At 43.3% G+C, this 17,224-nt stretch overlaps 1 protein-coding gene across 1 annotated transcript in view; it reads right to left on the minus strand.

Moving 5' to 3' along the window:
- The window catches only part of sbf1 (SET binding factor 1), a 55,196-nt gene that overhangs the window by 25,898 nt on the left and 12,074 nt on the right, over positions 1-17,224 (minus strand). Inside the window, 5 exon segments of the mRNA XM_080491737.1 lie at positions 868-897; positions 5,003-5,113; positions 5,217-5,345; positions 6,575-6,712; positions 8,166-8,251. Of these exon segments, the coding sequence (XP_080347863.1) occupies positions 868-897; positions 5,003-5,113; positions 5,217-5,345; positions 6,575-6,712; positions 8,166-8,251 (494 nt within the window).

Below are 17,224 nucleotides of genomic sequence, written 5' to 3' on the forward strand. Positions count from 1 at the left end.
TCGAGAGGCGGGGCGATGACATCATCGTTTTCAGCAAATGTGTGTCTTGTCCGTCGACACATCACAGCCAAAGCGGCGTTTTAAAATTTATCCACCTTGGAACGTGTTTTCCAAAAAACGCATTTTCAGGTTCCTAAAACGCGGCGCCGTGTGGATGATCAGACAAAAACGATACGGTCACATGAAACAGCGTTGAGGTGTGGACAGGACCGTAGTCAGCATGCCCGGCCAGAAGTTGGCATTATCGTTGCGTCTGCCGAGGAAGTAATAAAATCATCGGTGTATATTTATATTTATCTGTCTGTATGTCTGTTAGCAAGATTACGTCAAAACTACAACGATTTTCCTCCGTCTACATGGAGCTCGAGCGTTTTCGAAAAGTTCCACCCTCTGAGCTGTTTACAAACAGTTGCGTTTTCACTTGATGGTGGCATTGTGTGAAGCACCTTGAATCATCGACACAGAAATGGTAAAAAAAACACTCAAAATTATAATAAAAATACAGAACAATATTTGAATGAATAACTGCTCGTTCTCTTCTTGGATTTCTTCATGTTTATGATTTTGAATTCACAACTCATATAGTTTATATCCATTAGTATGTTTTTGCAGTAGGTGAGTGTTGGTATTGCAGTGATTCCTAAATTTACAAATATAAGCAAAATTGTCAGCAGTGAGTTATCTTTGTTTTCTCATCACATGTGCAGTCTGTAAGAGAATGATCAGTTGTTGGTCACATGTTGAACATTGAAGCGTTCTGATTGGTTGTCGTGCTGCGGGATGCGTGATATGGAGGAAACAGAGTCAAGAAAAGGATAAAAAGGAAAAAAAAAAAAAAAGACTAACGAGCGAGTCGGGCTGGCGTACCAAACTCTCCTCTTTCTCCTCCTGGCCCGGCTACACAAGCACAAAGCAAACACACACACACACACACACACACACACACACACACACACACAAGGGATAAGACATGTTAGAAACGGTGGTTTCTGCTTGGACAATATGACGTTCATGTATCAGCATGGCCACAAAAGCACCATAAACACTGTCCATTCATATGAACTGCTGATGATGACAGACACGCATGCAAAACAAAGTCATTCGGCAGCACAGGAACAATAAGACGTGTTCATTATTTAAACTCAAAATACAGTGATAAAAGAACAATGACTGATCCTTATGCTGTGACAGCAGCGGCAGCGGGAAACCAAGGTAGTGAATGACATAATGACTTTTACAGTGGCTGTTTATTGTAGGTCTCACACACACTCACAAACACTTTGTAGCTTGTAAAAGGGAGTAAAACACAAACTGTGGATCTAATAAAGCCATCAAAAGACCAGTAACTGATGGTTAAACTAACTGTTCCTAACATCTCTCTACTCGAGGAGCGCTTCATTAATATTGAACAGACTCTTCACTCAAGATCATTTATTCATCTATCTAACACAATGCCATTATGGATGAATGCGTCACGTTAGTGGCCTCCAGCAGAGCAGCGTCTCATAGTCTGACAGTAGTTTTCTTTACATTTCCTTTCTCTGTCCAGGTGATTTGGAGAATCAGAGACTGGAATTACTATTTTCCTCTTTATAGAATTTCTTTCATTGACGGATTCACACACGTTCCACTTGAATTTGATCCAAACTAAACAAAAGTCACATGTTTACAGAGGAAATCTCTCACAGAGCGTGACGAGCAGGAGGACGGGTCGAGGCTTCCCTCTCTTTGACCCCCCCCCCCCCCCCCACACACACACACACACACACACACACACCCTCCGTCCTCATGGATCGATTCTTCACACAGCAAACAATTCAAAACGAGTCATTTAACGAGGATCCTAAGTCCACTATTCTGCGTTCAAGCACAAAACGCCACAGTGTCAACAAACAACAAGTACATTTCAGCCGGTAGCTAACCAGGTAACGGTCATCAAGTCGACATAACTTGGCCCAGTCCTGACCGACCTGTGGGTCAACATGTAGGAATAACAAACAAACAGAGCTCAGGTACAGATTGTGTTGTTCATTCTGACCAGGATGGAAGCTTCGACACACAGGGATCCATCTTTTCTCTACATCAACGGGAGCTTTGCTTTAGATCAACACAATGAGGTCTGTGTAAACTACTCAGCTAATCGTAGTAAAAATATCCTCTCCAGCTGAGCTTTAAGTGTTCACAACTGTTTCACAAGTATGACAAGCAGAAACTGAAGTAACTTGGCCACCTGTGCTTTTCTTGTTTGCCTAATTCTGTGTAAAATAGGTAGAAACTGGCTGAGTCAGTCAAGAGAGCAGCCAGAGGTCAGCTCAGACTGAAGTGGGCTGGACGAAGTGTAACATGGTAGTAAATGTTTCAGCTGCTCACAGTGGGCTGTAATGGGGCCGCCTGGGGTTACCAAATCAAACACTGAATAAAAGATTGGAATGTGTGTCTTGTAACTGGAGAGTAAATGGCCACTTTGTTAGGTGAATCACATATTATGACTTCTGACCAGTTCATCTGCTCCAATAGATTACTGCTGTAAGACACAAGCTCGTTTACCATACAGGCCAGCGCTTGCAGCCTATCTTACAGAACCCTTTCCTCAGTTACCACAGACATAAATAAACAACATGAGGAGGAAATACCAGGCAATTCAAAGGAAACATTCACAGTTTTACCTTGTGTCTATACATTACGTGCTTATGAATATCTCAATGTCTGGCTACTGTTTCCAATAATAATATTTGTAATTAGTACTTCTTATCACAACATAATGAGCCCTGGAAAGGTTTGATCAAAGTAATTGGCCAAAAAGTGTGTGTGTGTGTGTGTGTGTGTGTGTGTGTGTGTGTGTGTGTGTGTGTGTGTGTGTGTGTGTGTGTGTGTGTGTGTGTGTGTGTGTGTGTGTGTGTGTGTGTGTGTGTGTGTGTGTGTGTGTGTGTGTGTGTGTGTGTGGCAGCAACATAGCAGAGCTGATTTGTCTCCCACGTGACTGCAGCTGGCATGCTGTGTGTAAAAACACTGTGGTATTGACAGAGTCCTGTGTGATTACAGGCTCACAGGAATGTGTGTAAGTGTGTGTTACTCTCTTTAAGTGTCCTGCAACTCCTCTTGACTCTGGAGGACAGGACTGTGATCGGCTGTGGGGAGGCAGCGCAAACTGAGGAATGGTTCGACCTACATGCGTGTGTGTGTGTGTGTGTGTGTGTGTGTGTGTGTGTGTGTGTGTGTGTGTGTGTGTGTGTGTGTGTGTGTGTGTGTGTGTGTGTGTGTGTGTGTGTGTGGGAGGGGGGGTGGGGGTGTGGGTGGCGCTGCGCATTAGCTCTGCTGTTTGGGTCTGTATGTGTGTTAATACTGATTAGATGTGATTCTCTCATTCAGACTTCAATGTAGGAAGCCATCTGCCGTCCCATATGGTCAACTGAACCTACACAGAAACACCTTCTAGTGTGTGTGTGTGTGTGTGTGTGTGTGTGTGTGTGTGTGTGTGTGTGTGTGTGTGTGTGTGTGTGTGTGTGTGTGACAGAGGCAGAAGCAGAAGCAGAGAACTATTGAGACGCTTGAAACGATTAACGTGATCCTGCTGTGGAAAGTGTTTGATCACTAAATGCACCAACACACACACGGGGGGTGGGTGGGTGGGGGGTACGGGACAAAAAACAGCCGAAGCACGATCGGTCACATGTGATCTGAAATGACTGTGAGAGGAAACACATTCCTCAGAGAAGGGAGACAGAAAGAAAAGACGGCTGTGTGATCAGCACAATCAAACACATGGAGCTGGTTGTTGATTGGAGAAGCAGAACGGAAGTAAAGTTTACCTGGAGACAGGCCAGCAGCCAGTCACAGGCCTGAGGAGCTTTTTCTAAACTACAACCTGGAGACTCATCTGTCTGCAACACAGAGGAACCAGTGCACACACATCACACACATGGCTCACCACATCTGGAAGCCACAGCTGGCGAGCGCTCCAGAGAGCAGACACTTCCTACTGTGTGGCTACTGTCATCCTGAGTGACTGCTTCACTTCCACGAAGGGGGTTGGGGTTGGGGGTGGGTGGGGGGGACAGAAACCCACCTCAACTTTTACACACAAGAACAGAGGCGTCTGTTAAAGTTACAATATAGATTACTGGTTCCAACTCTGGATCCCCTTTGAAGGTCCCGATGGCCCGCGAGACAAAGAAAATATATTAAGACACTTTCAAATGTAGACGTGGGAACCGTGCTTTTATTGTGAAGTCATTTGAGAACAGTGTAATAAAATATATGAGCAAATTTCATAAAAACATAATTTAATAATTATAATACTGGTACCGTAGTAAGTTGCTTTAAAAATACTTCGAAGCTGTAGTAACTGCACCTCATGATACATAAGCAGGATTGCATTTTTTTGGAAATAGAATATTTTTTTTGTTGATAGGTTTAGTGTTTATCACAGTGATAATATTTACTCATTACAAAATAAGCTGCACATTCTCAATAGTGGCTCTTTTTTAATCATTCACATTATTGTCTTAATTATATCTAAAGGGATAAAATTCCAACACTGCTGGCCAAGATTATAAAATAATTGCCGACACTCCACCAGTATTTGGCTTCACTTGGTAAACAGTGTTTCTGTTTGGTAATAAATAAAAGGATTGTTCTTTGGTTTGTGAAATGTGATGACTCGGTATTGTTTTAGTAAAACTCGGTTGGGTGTTTCGAGTGTTTTTGGTGATATCGTGACTGTGATTGAAGAGAAAATACTGTTAAAACAGAGACTGACGTAGGCCGAGTCGTCCATGACACCGGCCCTGAGAGACGGACTCATAAAGCCAGTCCTGTGAAGAAAGTAACCCAAACATTACTCAGGTACTCGCACACATTCCAGCATATTAGAAAAGGTTGTGTCTCTTCAATACACGGAAACGCAACAGAAACGATGGCTGCTGATGCTAAACCAGCTCATCCACACTGCATGAGCAAGGCGTGAGACGGTGAGAGGGAAGAGAACGAGGGGAAGTTGTACCTGGGAGCCTCCGGCGATGGGGATGACACATGTCAGGAGATTTCCAACCACCGTTTCCAAGGGGGCAGTGAGGCTGTCTACGTGGACCGTGTAGACCAGACCCAGGCAGTTCTGTCCAACCAGGAAGCAGGGCAGAGTCACACAGGTAAATAGTTACTTTCTGACCAGAGTAATTCTATTCTGTGAGCTGGTGTGAAACCGCCCTGGGACTTACCCTGAAGACCTCTGTGTGATCGAGTCGGGACACTAGCACCAGGCTCTTGGGGGCGAAAACTTTCGCCGACTGGACGACGGCAGGCTCTTCGTCCGCCTCGTCTGCGACGCCGGCGTCGGCCTTCTGCAGCTGAAGGTACAGCAGGTTTCAAATGCAAAACTAAATGTGCAGGAGGTCTTTGAATGACCTTCAAATAAAAGCAGGTTTTGCTCAATGAGCCACAAAATACCACGTTACACATCCAGTACTTGATTGGTTCTATTGACTCACTGAGGGAATGTGATCCCTCCCGTGGGAGGGCATCAGAGATCAGAGGCTTTAAAGGCTTTGAGTTTGTCGAGCCCAGATCTGCCCACATTAAGAAAACCTTAACAACACAGGGTCTAGGATTTAGAACAAACCTGTGAAAACTGACTGAGAGTTGGGAGTATCTACCAGAGTTTGGCTTCACTAAACAGAGTGGAGAACTGAGTGGGATGTTTTTCACCCTGCATCCTTTCAGAACCTCATGGAGTAAGTTGTACAATGTGTAAAAGTTTCACCATAGGAGCAATCTTTACTTAACCAGCCTATAAGAGGCTCCCATCCGGACAAACCGCCCCGCAAAGGGTAAACATTTCAAAGTAAGCATTTATACAATTTTCTTAAGAGAAGCAGACAACACAATACCGAGACCGGACCTGAGGTATCAGTCATGTTACCATGAACGATAGCGACCGAGCATTAGTGTCAAAGTGAAGCTGTCAGGGTGAGTTTGTAAAATTACCCATAATGCAACTGCTGATGGAGAACTTTTTTTGACATCTTGCACCAGAAGGTTTCATTAAAATTGGCTTTATGTTGACATTGTAGTCATACCTTTCTCTACCTCTCTCTCTCCCCTCCCTCCCTCCCTCCCTCCCTCCCTCCAGGATCTCTGACGGTGGAAATGGGATTTGGTCATCTGAACCCTCCTTTTGAATGGAGAACCCCCTACTCCAACCAGTTTCTGAATCCCTACCCGAAGCAGGGTTTGAACCCCGAACCCAATCTGTCTGTCGGTCTTATCCTCTCCTCTCCTCTAGCCTCACCCCAACCACTATAGCAGAAAGCCGCCACCTCTGAGCCTGGTTCTGCAAAGGTTTCTTCCTTACATATTACTTATAATATTGACATTTTCATCACATATACTCTGCACCACAACAAAGAAAATCAGTCAGTTGCGGACTCTAAATTGCCTGGAGGTGTGGGTGGAGGGCTTGACCCACAGCTGGCTGAGACCAGCTCAGGCACCATGTCACCCTGAACTGGATGCAGTGGTACAGAAGATGAAGGAACGCTGTGGCTCGGGATGAGTTCTTGTGCTCGGTTCCTCTCACCTGCAGGTTGTCCAAGCCCTCCCAGAAGGTGAAGCAGGCACAGTAGTGACGGTCCGAGTTGATGTCAGTCAAAACCGCAACGAAGAAGGAGGCGGGCTGCCGCTCGGGGACCAGCTGCCACCCGCTGGGCTGACAGAACTGGAGGAGGAGGAGGAGGAGGAGGAGGAGGAGGAGGAGGAGGAAATGTTATAGTTCATACCAACCTGTGACATACAACAAGGTTGCATGTTGCTACCACACCTCATGGTGAGTCATGCCCTGCTGGGCTATCATTAACTCAAACAGGTTTGGAAAACTTTCCATTTGCATTAAATTTATACCAACTCCACAAAAGCTGGGCCATGAGTGACAGATGCTGCGTTAAAGAAACGATGGTATGCAACATGCCAGTATTTGCAGCTGAAACATGAATCGTTAACAGAGCAGTCCATTGTGTGACAAACTGAGGTGAACAAACAGCAGGAAGTAAATATTAGCTTGAGTTTTTTAATGTTTTGTCATTATTCATTAGACTGCGTCTCTGATCTGAGTTGTTCAGTAACCACAAATCAGAAAGAGAACAAATTGGTCGGCGCACTTCAATCTGGAACGTTATCATGATGAGATCAATTAAAGAGAAGCTTTGGATCAGACTTTTCCCTTGGTGTTTTCTCCTCCTGCGTGGCTTCGTGATGATCGACCTGCTGAGCTTTTATGAAGCTCACGTTGCTCAGAGAGACGCTTTCAGCTCGTTTGTGGTTCTGGCGCCTCTCATGCTTAACAGCAGCCCTCACATCGTCTGCAGGGTTCAGGTCGAGTCAATCACAGCTCAGTAATGCTAAGGTGAAGCCGTGATGAGGAGTTTTGATCCTGGGTATACGTGAAAAGTGCTACTGGAAAGGGAAAACTTGTGTCTAAATGAGGAAACAGTCATTTAATCTAAAATGGTCCATCTGCATACTTTTTTTCTATAATTACTTCTATGATTATTCAGAAAATGTAGATTTAACCTGATATAGTCAAACATTTTCCACAATTTGAATGACGACATTTAAAAACACAATCAAAGCCTTTTTGACAAATCACAGGTTTTAGCATCAACATTTGAATTTGAGACGATAAACAATCCACCGTTCATCAAACCGCACAAACAAACCAGAAAAAACTTAACGATTACATTATTGTGAATAAAGATGAAGGGGTTCCCTAACACACTGTGCACGTCCTGCTTAGTCATCAATCACTGTGATGCACACACTGATGGGTAAATATTCCTGGCAACAAACTGGGCTTCAATGGCTCCCGAATTCCAAAGTTTCCCCACTTGTGGGTGTAAGAAAAATGTGTTTTCATTTCTATAAATAACCCAGGCCCAGAGGGAAAGAAGCTCAAACAAATACACCAGAAGACAGCCAGGCTTTAAACACACACATGACCCCTCGACTCATTTGTAGTTTAAACTGCAGGTTAAAGTGCACAGAGAGCTCCAAGTCCTGTTAAAATGATGTAACAGAGACAGTTGCTGGTGACTTACAGTAATCACAGAGAATGGGTGAACCCTGACAGGGTTAAGTGCCTTGTTGAGACCACTGAGGTACACAGGAACACTTACCAGCTCTATGCCTTGTGGGAACGGGCTGTCCTCCCAGTCTTTCTCAGGAAACCGCTGGAGAATGCAACCTTGACCTTCACCCTCCACTGCAGAGAGACAGAGAGAGGGACGAATGCAGAGGTCAGTTTGTGTTATTCGGGGTCACCGTTGTCTGTTTATTTCTACTTGTGAGCTCCACAAGAGTCTTCTATAAACCCAATCGGAACGCTGACGTCTTTTACGACTTTGTTTTTTGTTTCAGCTCGGCTATTTGGGACTACAAATAAACTCTAGAGTCAAACAAGATCATTTAGGTTTGGATGCAAAATGCTGTCATGATTTTGGAAACTGGCCTCTATTCAAAGTAAAACATCATGTCTTCATAGTTTAGACACAGACAGATTTGATGAAGTTTTATATGAACTGCACATTCTCTAGGCACATAACATGGTCCGACATATTGAGCTATTCACATACACTCACATAACAATGCCTGTAATTCAGTCAATGTCCTTCTACTGATCGGAAAACGCGGATTCTCACCTGAACCATGTGACAAGTACAATAGAAATGTGTGTAGGCCACAAAGAGATATTAAAATGTCCAGAATAAGACGAATGGTTGTCTGTGAGCTCAGTCCATTCACTGAGTCCACGTGTTTGGTGAAACAAGGGTGTGATGCGTCCGAACGCCTGCTTGCTTCTGGTTAATGAGGCCCTGTCCGCAGCCGGCCAGAGCCCGCCTTGCCACAGCGCCACAATGACACCACAAAGGGGGACTTATGCAACCACCACAAACCCTGTCTTTCAGCTGCGCCCTGACTGAAGCTCTGCCGGCCGCTTAAAGGCGCCATTCATCCCCACAAAGGAAGTCCGCGCAGAATAAATCCGCGCAAATCAAAATACTGTTTGGCGCTGAATAAAAGAGAGGGATCCACCAGTGTTTTGTACCAAACTGTATCCTGGAGACCAAAAAAAATCTATCAGGCCTGGTGTGTTGAGGGAACAGAAGCACAGACGATACACAAACAGAAAGTAGGCCAGCTCCCAAAACACACAGGGAAACACTGAAGATATTCCCTGTTCCTGGTGGGCTGAGATAAACTCTGAAAAGACACAGGATCACGTTTCCTTCCACGGTAAACTGTTAAAACATCACCTGGGAATATACAGATGTAAAGGGGAAGGGTGTCTTTCATTAAGCATCATTGCATTTTGTGATTTGATGCAAGCATTGGCTCATGATTGCTCATGATCAAAATGTTGCATTATAGTAAATTAGATTAAGATTTAATAATGGGGACAGGAAACACAAAACAGCACGCCCCCAGTCGCATCAATCTTTTACATTTGATGCATTAGTGATCGCTAAATATTTCAAAAGACTTGAAGCCGGTGCAGATGCAGCACCAGCTTCAACTCCCCCACCCCCCATCGCAAACGGTCCTAACGGTTTGAACTTCTGTTCAAACGTTCTTCAGCCGCAGGGAAGAGCGGTTTGTATCATGGGAGAACTTCTGGAGGTGGCAGCTGTCCCAGTTGTGATGGAAATCGGTGGTGTAGAGGGAGAAGAGGAAGGGAGCGAGCACAGAGCCCTGAGGAACCCCTGGACTGCAGACTAGCACATCAGAGACACAGCAGTGAAGCCTCACATACTGCGGTCCGTTGGCGAGGTCGTCGATGGTCCAGGCAGTCAGGACTGTTGACACCCACTCCCTCTAACTTCGCTTTCAGCAGACGGCTGGATGGTGTTGAACGCGCTGGAGAAGTCAAACAGCATGACCTTCACCGCACATCCTGAGTTCTCCAGGTAAGACAGGGAGCGGTTTATTAATTTGTCAGTTGTCATCCATGGAGCTTGCAACGCGGTCAGCTAACAGTTGGGAAACTACCATTTCAAGTTGAGAGCGTCACATAACATGGTTTTAGGCAGCGAGCCATCCAGCCGTCATTTGGACGGTCACGCTGCAGATACCACGTGGGATATACCTTTTGAAAGGCGGCCTCTTCTTGATGCCTTCAAATGCTGAAGCAGTGAGGAGTTTTGCCAGAATGGAATCAACACATGGCTGTGTTGCCGCTCATCTATAGAGTGACTGGACTCGCTCATTGGACTTTCATATGGGCGAGGAATTTCCTTTCCAAGATCCTGAGGAATTCTATCTGCAGAATCCACACAGGTGGTATTAATTCTATGGACCTTTGATCGGTTTAATTTTTCATTTCCAAAATGTTGACACATATTTGTATATCTGTACATCATTCATGTTTTTCACTGAAGAATAAAATATTGACAATCATGCTTGTTCCCTCACCACTTTAAGTATTTGTGACTGACATACTCAGGCTGTGGGACCGAGCTAAAGGTGGCATGCAGATAACAAAAAAGCAAACAATATTCAATCAAAAACTAATGAGAGGATAATAGAAAGTATTTCAGTTCAGAGTCTACAGGTACAACATTTAAACTAAGCAAGAAAGGATACAGGATAGATCAGCAAAATACATAATTCACTGAATAGACTCCTGACCTTCAGTGAGAAGCTACAGATAGTCAAGAAAATATAGACAAAACTTTGAATAAGAAGGAATGTCCAAACTTTTGACTGGCAGCATATATCTTGTGTTTTTTTAATCAGGTTTGCAGGTGACATAGCTTTATTCACTATCAGAGATAAATTGTACCCCTAATGGACTAAAACAGAGGGAGGCAGCAAACAGGACCCTATGAAACGTTAACATGTCTGAAAATATGAACACAAAGTATTACTATGCGGATGAGTGCAATTGTTTTATTACTAATGGTATTACAATTTATTTATTATTTGAGAGGAAAACTTTGTCAATTTTCTTTTCTTTTATTGTTTTCGTATTCGTATTCGAAATAAACATTTCAATCAATCACAATGGAGACGGTCATATAAAGAAGTGAAAGCTTATTGTTTAGTTCCACATGAAGGCCGTGTTTCAGTTCAGATTCAACTTCTACACTTCCCCATCATCATTTAAAAGCAAGAAGCACAGAACAAGAGGGACACAGTGTACCTGATGAAATGTCCCTATTGGTGTCAGACAAAGTGTCTCCAAACTGACCATCCAGGCACTGTCATGTGTATTTGCCAGTTCACGCTGCTTGGATTGAACCACCCGTTATTAAATCTCATTCTTTCCAGCTGCAGCAGATATTTAACCAGACACCAGACACGGGACATTGCACGTCAAACTCAAACGACAACGTCATTAACATATTAACATTAAATGAGGATCCAAGTTCCATACAAGCTACGAGGTCTGGAAAATATCTTGCGACAGAACAGCAGAATGGAGTCTGATAACCACCAGTTGAAGCCTCCAAACCGACCTGAGGAGCATTGAAACTCCTGAAAATCCAACATACCCCTGTCCACAGGTCAAACATGTGGCATGTGGACAGATTTTAAAACAGAAGTAATGGTCGGCTTTCCAGGGGCCTGTACTACGACCCTTGATAAACAAATCCAGGATCTGTTTCCTGGTTGACTGATCCAGACACTCTGGATCCTGATCACCGTTACTACCAAGCAGGTTATCAACTCGCTGGTTCAACCCAGACCTAGGTGTGCACGTTCACATGAGAGGGGCGGAGCTTGCAGCGTCTGACCAATCACACACACAGAGAAACTTTGCAGCGCAGTTTACAGATTACTGAAAGAGCAGTTATTCTCTGAGAATATGAAGAATTAAAACACATCCAGCAGGATAAAAGCAACACTGCTGCTGCAGCCAAAGCCAGAACATTCCTGACTTGTTAATGTGTGACTTGGTGAGATTATACAATATTTATTCTCCAGCAATATAAAAGCACAGCCCTGTGATCACTCAGTTTCACTTCATTACAGCAGAAACGTGTCAGGCTGATCTTCCTCACTGCTCTTCTTTTACTTTATATTTTACATCCCGTTGTTTTGATGGTGAATTTCTCTTGTGAGAGTGTTTTGTGTTGGAATAATTAATTCATCACCGTGACGGCACAAGTAGTTCTGCGTTCTATAAATCTGCAGTTCTGTCAGGTGTGATCATTAACCTCATTATTACAGATTAGGGTTGCAAATCGGCGAACATATTTCGGAAAATGTCCAGAAACTTTCCATAGGAAGTTAAGCTGGGGACTTTTGGAAATATTCTGAATTGGAAACTTTCTATGGGAATTAAGGGACATTGTGGGAATTATTGAGAATTAACTGGAAATTTTGGGTAATTTAAACAAACTGTATCATATACAAACATAAACGTAAATATTTGTGTTTTGTCATAAGCAAACATCCATGTCAAGATGATGCTAAAATATATTTTCCGCAACTATATTTAAGTTCCCTGTTGAGGGCCAACCTTCAACTTTGCAAATTTCAGTTTTATTCCCATAGATTCCCATTAATTCCCATGGAAAATGTCCAACTTTGAAAATTCCCAGAATTTTGCAACCCTATTCCAGGTCAACCCTGGTGGAGGGAAACAGACTTGGAACAAGTCAAGAACAAAAACATCCTTCAAAGCTTCAGTGACCAGGATTTATTTTATTACGTCAAAAAGATTGTTCTGAATTAATATATCTCCTCTCCACTGCAGCTCAGCGCTGAACCAGCGCACCAATCACCATCATTTAAGAATGGGCAGGTAATTTTCCATGAGATCTGATTGGTCAGGAGGCGGAGCTCTGACCTCTTATCTAGAACATAACCTGCTCCAGAGCATGTTAGACTTTCAGCGCAAGTTGCAGGGGTGATTTATAATGGTGAGAAGTGAGCGAGCATTGTAGTATGGAAAACCCAGGGTTAATGCTTGAAGTTATCTTGCTAAGAGAAAATCCAGCGCCACAGATGTGCTTCAGTCTGTGAACAGCATCTCATCTCAGTGCAAATCTGATATTGTAAAAACATCAGAGCAGGCAAAATCTCTCTATCGCCTCCAATGACCTCTGGCGCCCCCCCAAGGGAGTCCCTGAACTCGCTTTGGGAAGCAGTTATTTACATAGCTGTGAGTTCCACGCTGGGCCCTGTGACAGCTTTTCCTCAGTTAAATTTTACATTGTTTGGGTGGGTCTGAAACCAACCGATGATGATGTCAGGGCTGCTATGGAAGAAATCAGATAATCCTCCGGTTACTGCAGGTCACTGTGTGGGGACCTTGGAAAGTTTCAGTTTAACTCACGGTTTAGATTTTAGTCAGTACCTAACATGCACACACCCAGTGAGAGTCTCTGGAGATAACTCATTCTATAAAACTGTTTTCTTGGATATCGCTATCATAACAAAAACTTTTGTTGCATGATGATCTCAAAGTGCAAAATGATTACTGATATAGACAAAACACACTCCTCAGGTCATCTGGTTGGTTGACAAACAATCCTTCAGGTATCTACATCTGAACATGATACTGCAACATCATAAAATGTGGTTACCCTGGCGATTACATTCCTGATTCATCAGCTACCATGACTCGGCAACTTCTTCAATGTTGCTGATCTTAACAATAACTTCAAACTGGTTTTATATGCAGTCACAGTGGAGGATTTTGACAATAGCCATGTTGATCCTTCGATGTCGGCTCTTCCTATCATTATGAAGCAGAATTCACCAAGCATTGGATTGTTCACCACTAATAGGGAACGTGAGCAGGGATCACACCGTCGTGAGACAGGTTAGTTTTACCCTACTGATGATGTGTTGTTGTAATAGTCAAAACAAAAATGCATCATCTCATTATTTACTGGCACAAGTTAAACAGTTCAGAGAAAATCCTCATCAAACCAACGCACCTCAAAAGACTTTAACGTTCAAGACAAACAGTCCAGACAACAAGCATGAGAAAAAGGTAAGGAAATAGCTGAGTGTCTGTTCAGGTAGCAGAAAACAACCGGCAGAGCCGTTGCTGTGGGAAGACAGGGGGTTTTAAAGGGTCCTTGTTAGGGTTGTGTGGTATACCAGTACTGTATTGGTATGGCGGTACTCACGCCTTTAAAACGATACTATACTGGGCCCGGCATCTTTTTTTTTTTACGTCGCCGCGTAAATTACTGTTGTAATTTGCACCGAGGAGAGTCGTCAGTCCCTCTGTGGGGGAAGCGTCGGCCGGCTGCTCTTCTTTCTGCTTTGCTTTGGATGTTTAGGACAATCCAAAGTGCGGAAAACAGCGCTCCGCTTTCTTTTCTTTATTTTTGAGAGAGAGAGAGAGAGAGAGAGAGAGAGCGAGCTGCTACATCCACAATGCCACAACTTGTAGAAAAAACAGGTGCTAGAAGTGCTATATGAAGTACTTTGCCTTCAAAACAAAACAGCACGTTGTCTCCATCAACACTGCAGCTCCACTGAGCAAACAGTGTTAGAGAACACGTCTGGCCATGGGTGGAAACACTACTAACCTGCTACACTACTAACCTGCTAAACACCTGAAGGCCAAACACCCAGACCTGCAGAAGGAGTTCAAAGAACTACAGCTAGTAACTTATATACCCATGAAAATATAGCTCTGGAAAAAAAATTAAGTGATTATAAATATTAGTATTATAAATATAATGTAATAAATAATATGAAAGAATATAATATGAAAATATGTGATTTTAGCCATTTAATGTTATAAAGATTACTTTATAGTATCATACCACTTGAAGACATTGGTCCTACTTCAGACAGTATGGCTCTAATGACATTTTCTGTGTTCTCTTTTTATTTGGAAAAGTATCGAAAAGTATCGAAAGTATCGAACTACATGGTGGTATCGGTATCGATACCAAAATGTTGGTATCGTGACACTAGTCCTTATCAGTCTGAGTAGTTATCAGCCAGACCTGTTGTGTAACAGCTGCAGATTAGTGACCAGGACACTTTTGATTTCATTTCAGGGTTTTATTTCAAGCTATTGTGCGTTATGCACATCTGTGCACAATAAATTCTTGTAATACAAATTCTTTTCTTGAGCGTCCACGCAGGCACGCGAGTGTTTGGGGCTCAGGATGAATGTGTCTAACCTATCAAACACTGAAATTAGAAATAAACTGTTAATGCTGATTTCAAACCAGGGAAAACAATGAGGCTGGTGTTAAATGACATCTTCTCAATTGCTGTGAATGCTCGGTCTGGGACAAGATCGCATCTGTTGATTACATCATAACAGATATGTGCTTCAAAAAGCAGTTAATTAAACTAAGAGGCTGGTGTCAAATTACAGGCTACTGACTGAATATTCAGTTAAGATACAGTGATGGTGTGCAGGAAGAGCCAGTATGAGGTTCACATGGATAAGCTCCCTCCATTTCAATCATGGGAAACTATTCCCAACTTGTAGAAATACATACAAACATAATAACTAAACAATACCTCGAACAGATTCAACAAAAACAACCAAATACCACAGAATGGCCATTTCTTTTCATGAATAAACATTGTTCAACAGAAGCATGGAGTCTGAAAAACCTAATTAGAAAATAGTCCTGAAAATGTGCAGACTGAGCAAAATTCTTTGAAGCAACCACGGACGACCTCGTTGGTTTGTCCTGCTTGCGACTATTGATACGCGCAATTAATCGGTCAAGCGATTTAATTTTCACCAGCAGCCACAGGGTGGGGAAACAGAGTCACCAGACTGTCCGTGCACCAAATGGATTGTCAGAATGATCATCTAGAAATAAAAAAACAAGGTAGCACGTAGGCTAGGAATGCAAAGGTTCTCGGTAAAATATGGAACCGTTTGGTTCACCTTGCATGGTCCAATAAGCCCTTATGGACCGCAGCTTTTCTGTTTTAAAATTAATCTAGCATTAATGCTTTACATGTGTGTTTTGCCTGTCGATCAGCCAAGTCAGCCTGACAAACAAAAGCCCTCCCCTATGAGTTCAATCACTGTTGTGGCTCCGCCCACTCACCCCCTTCCCGACAGCTGATCGGGCTCAGGGCAGAAGAATGATATGTGGAGTTCATCATATTGTTGCTCAGCCAGGTCTCAGTGAGCAGAAGAACACAGTATATACCACATGCAGATGTCTTTTAGAAGTCAAATCTCCCTAATGCTCCCTCGATGTCCGGTTCTAGTCCTGCGTTCTGGTTCCTCAGAAGACGTAGGTCACGGGCGCCGTATTTCAACCTCGGTCTGCTGCGCAAACTGCAAGTAAAAGTACAAAAATGGTACTACGCTAGTTGGGACTCCCGGCATGTGAAGTCGCCGCTGCCATCTTAAAATCGTAAAACAACTTCATACAAATCTCTGGTGTGGGGCCACTTCAGTTTCTCTGTTGAATACAACAACGAGGGAATGAAAACACTTAACAGAAATTTCACTGTCTGCAAATGTGTCTTGAAACATGTCCTATAGGTAAAAGGGAACACGGACATGATCTCCAGCGTAAGCACCGTGATGTAACACTTCCTGACAGTCGAGGACGCAGAAGGTAAAACCAGCAAAAAACTTTCTGTCTTCATAATCTACGCAGAGTGTGATCTCACCTGGTTTGACTTGGCTCATTGACAGGGACCTTCAAGATCTACTTCCATCTAACTTTGCTGAACATAAAAGCTTAAATGAAATACATCACGCTGGCATACACTCTTTTATATTTGAACAGTGTCCTTATGGTTTTCCTTTTGTTGACCAGTCAAGTAACCTTGATTAAAATCTTTGAATCCCAGTGAAAGCAAAGAGGGCATCCGGCGTAAAAACCTTCCAAGTCTTCCCGTTGCAATGACCTGTTGTAGTGAAAACAAGGAGCAGCAGAAAAGACACTGTAATGTGAAAATAGACGTGAACTGTGGTAACGTAGTCTCACGTTTTATCACAAAACGGACCTGTGTGACTCTATACATCTTGTGGAACATATGTGAAGGTAAAAACTCACTCTGATGTAATATAAAAACTCATAGTAATGGTTTTACGTTAGCGTCTATTAACTTGGGGAGAAATAATCCATACAGGTCAAAAGTAAAGACTCTATATAAAGGTTACAACCAGAGCCCTCTAGAGGCCTGCAAGCAGTGCCAGGCAGCGGAGGAAATGTGGGTCATATGCCAGAGCTGGCGATGACTCCTCACACAGATGATGAGCAGCGGTGACACA

The sequence above is a fragment of the Lipophrys pholis genome (genome assembly GCF_963383615.2).
Source record: "Lipophrys pholis genome assembly, chromosome: 22".
NCBI lineage: Eukaryota > Metazoa > Chordata > Actinopteri > Blenniiformes > Blenniidae > Lipophrys > Lipophrys pholis.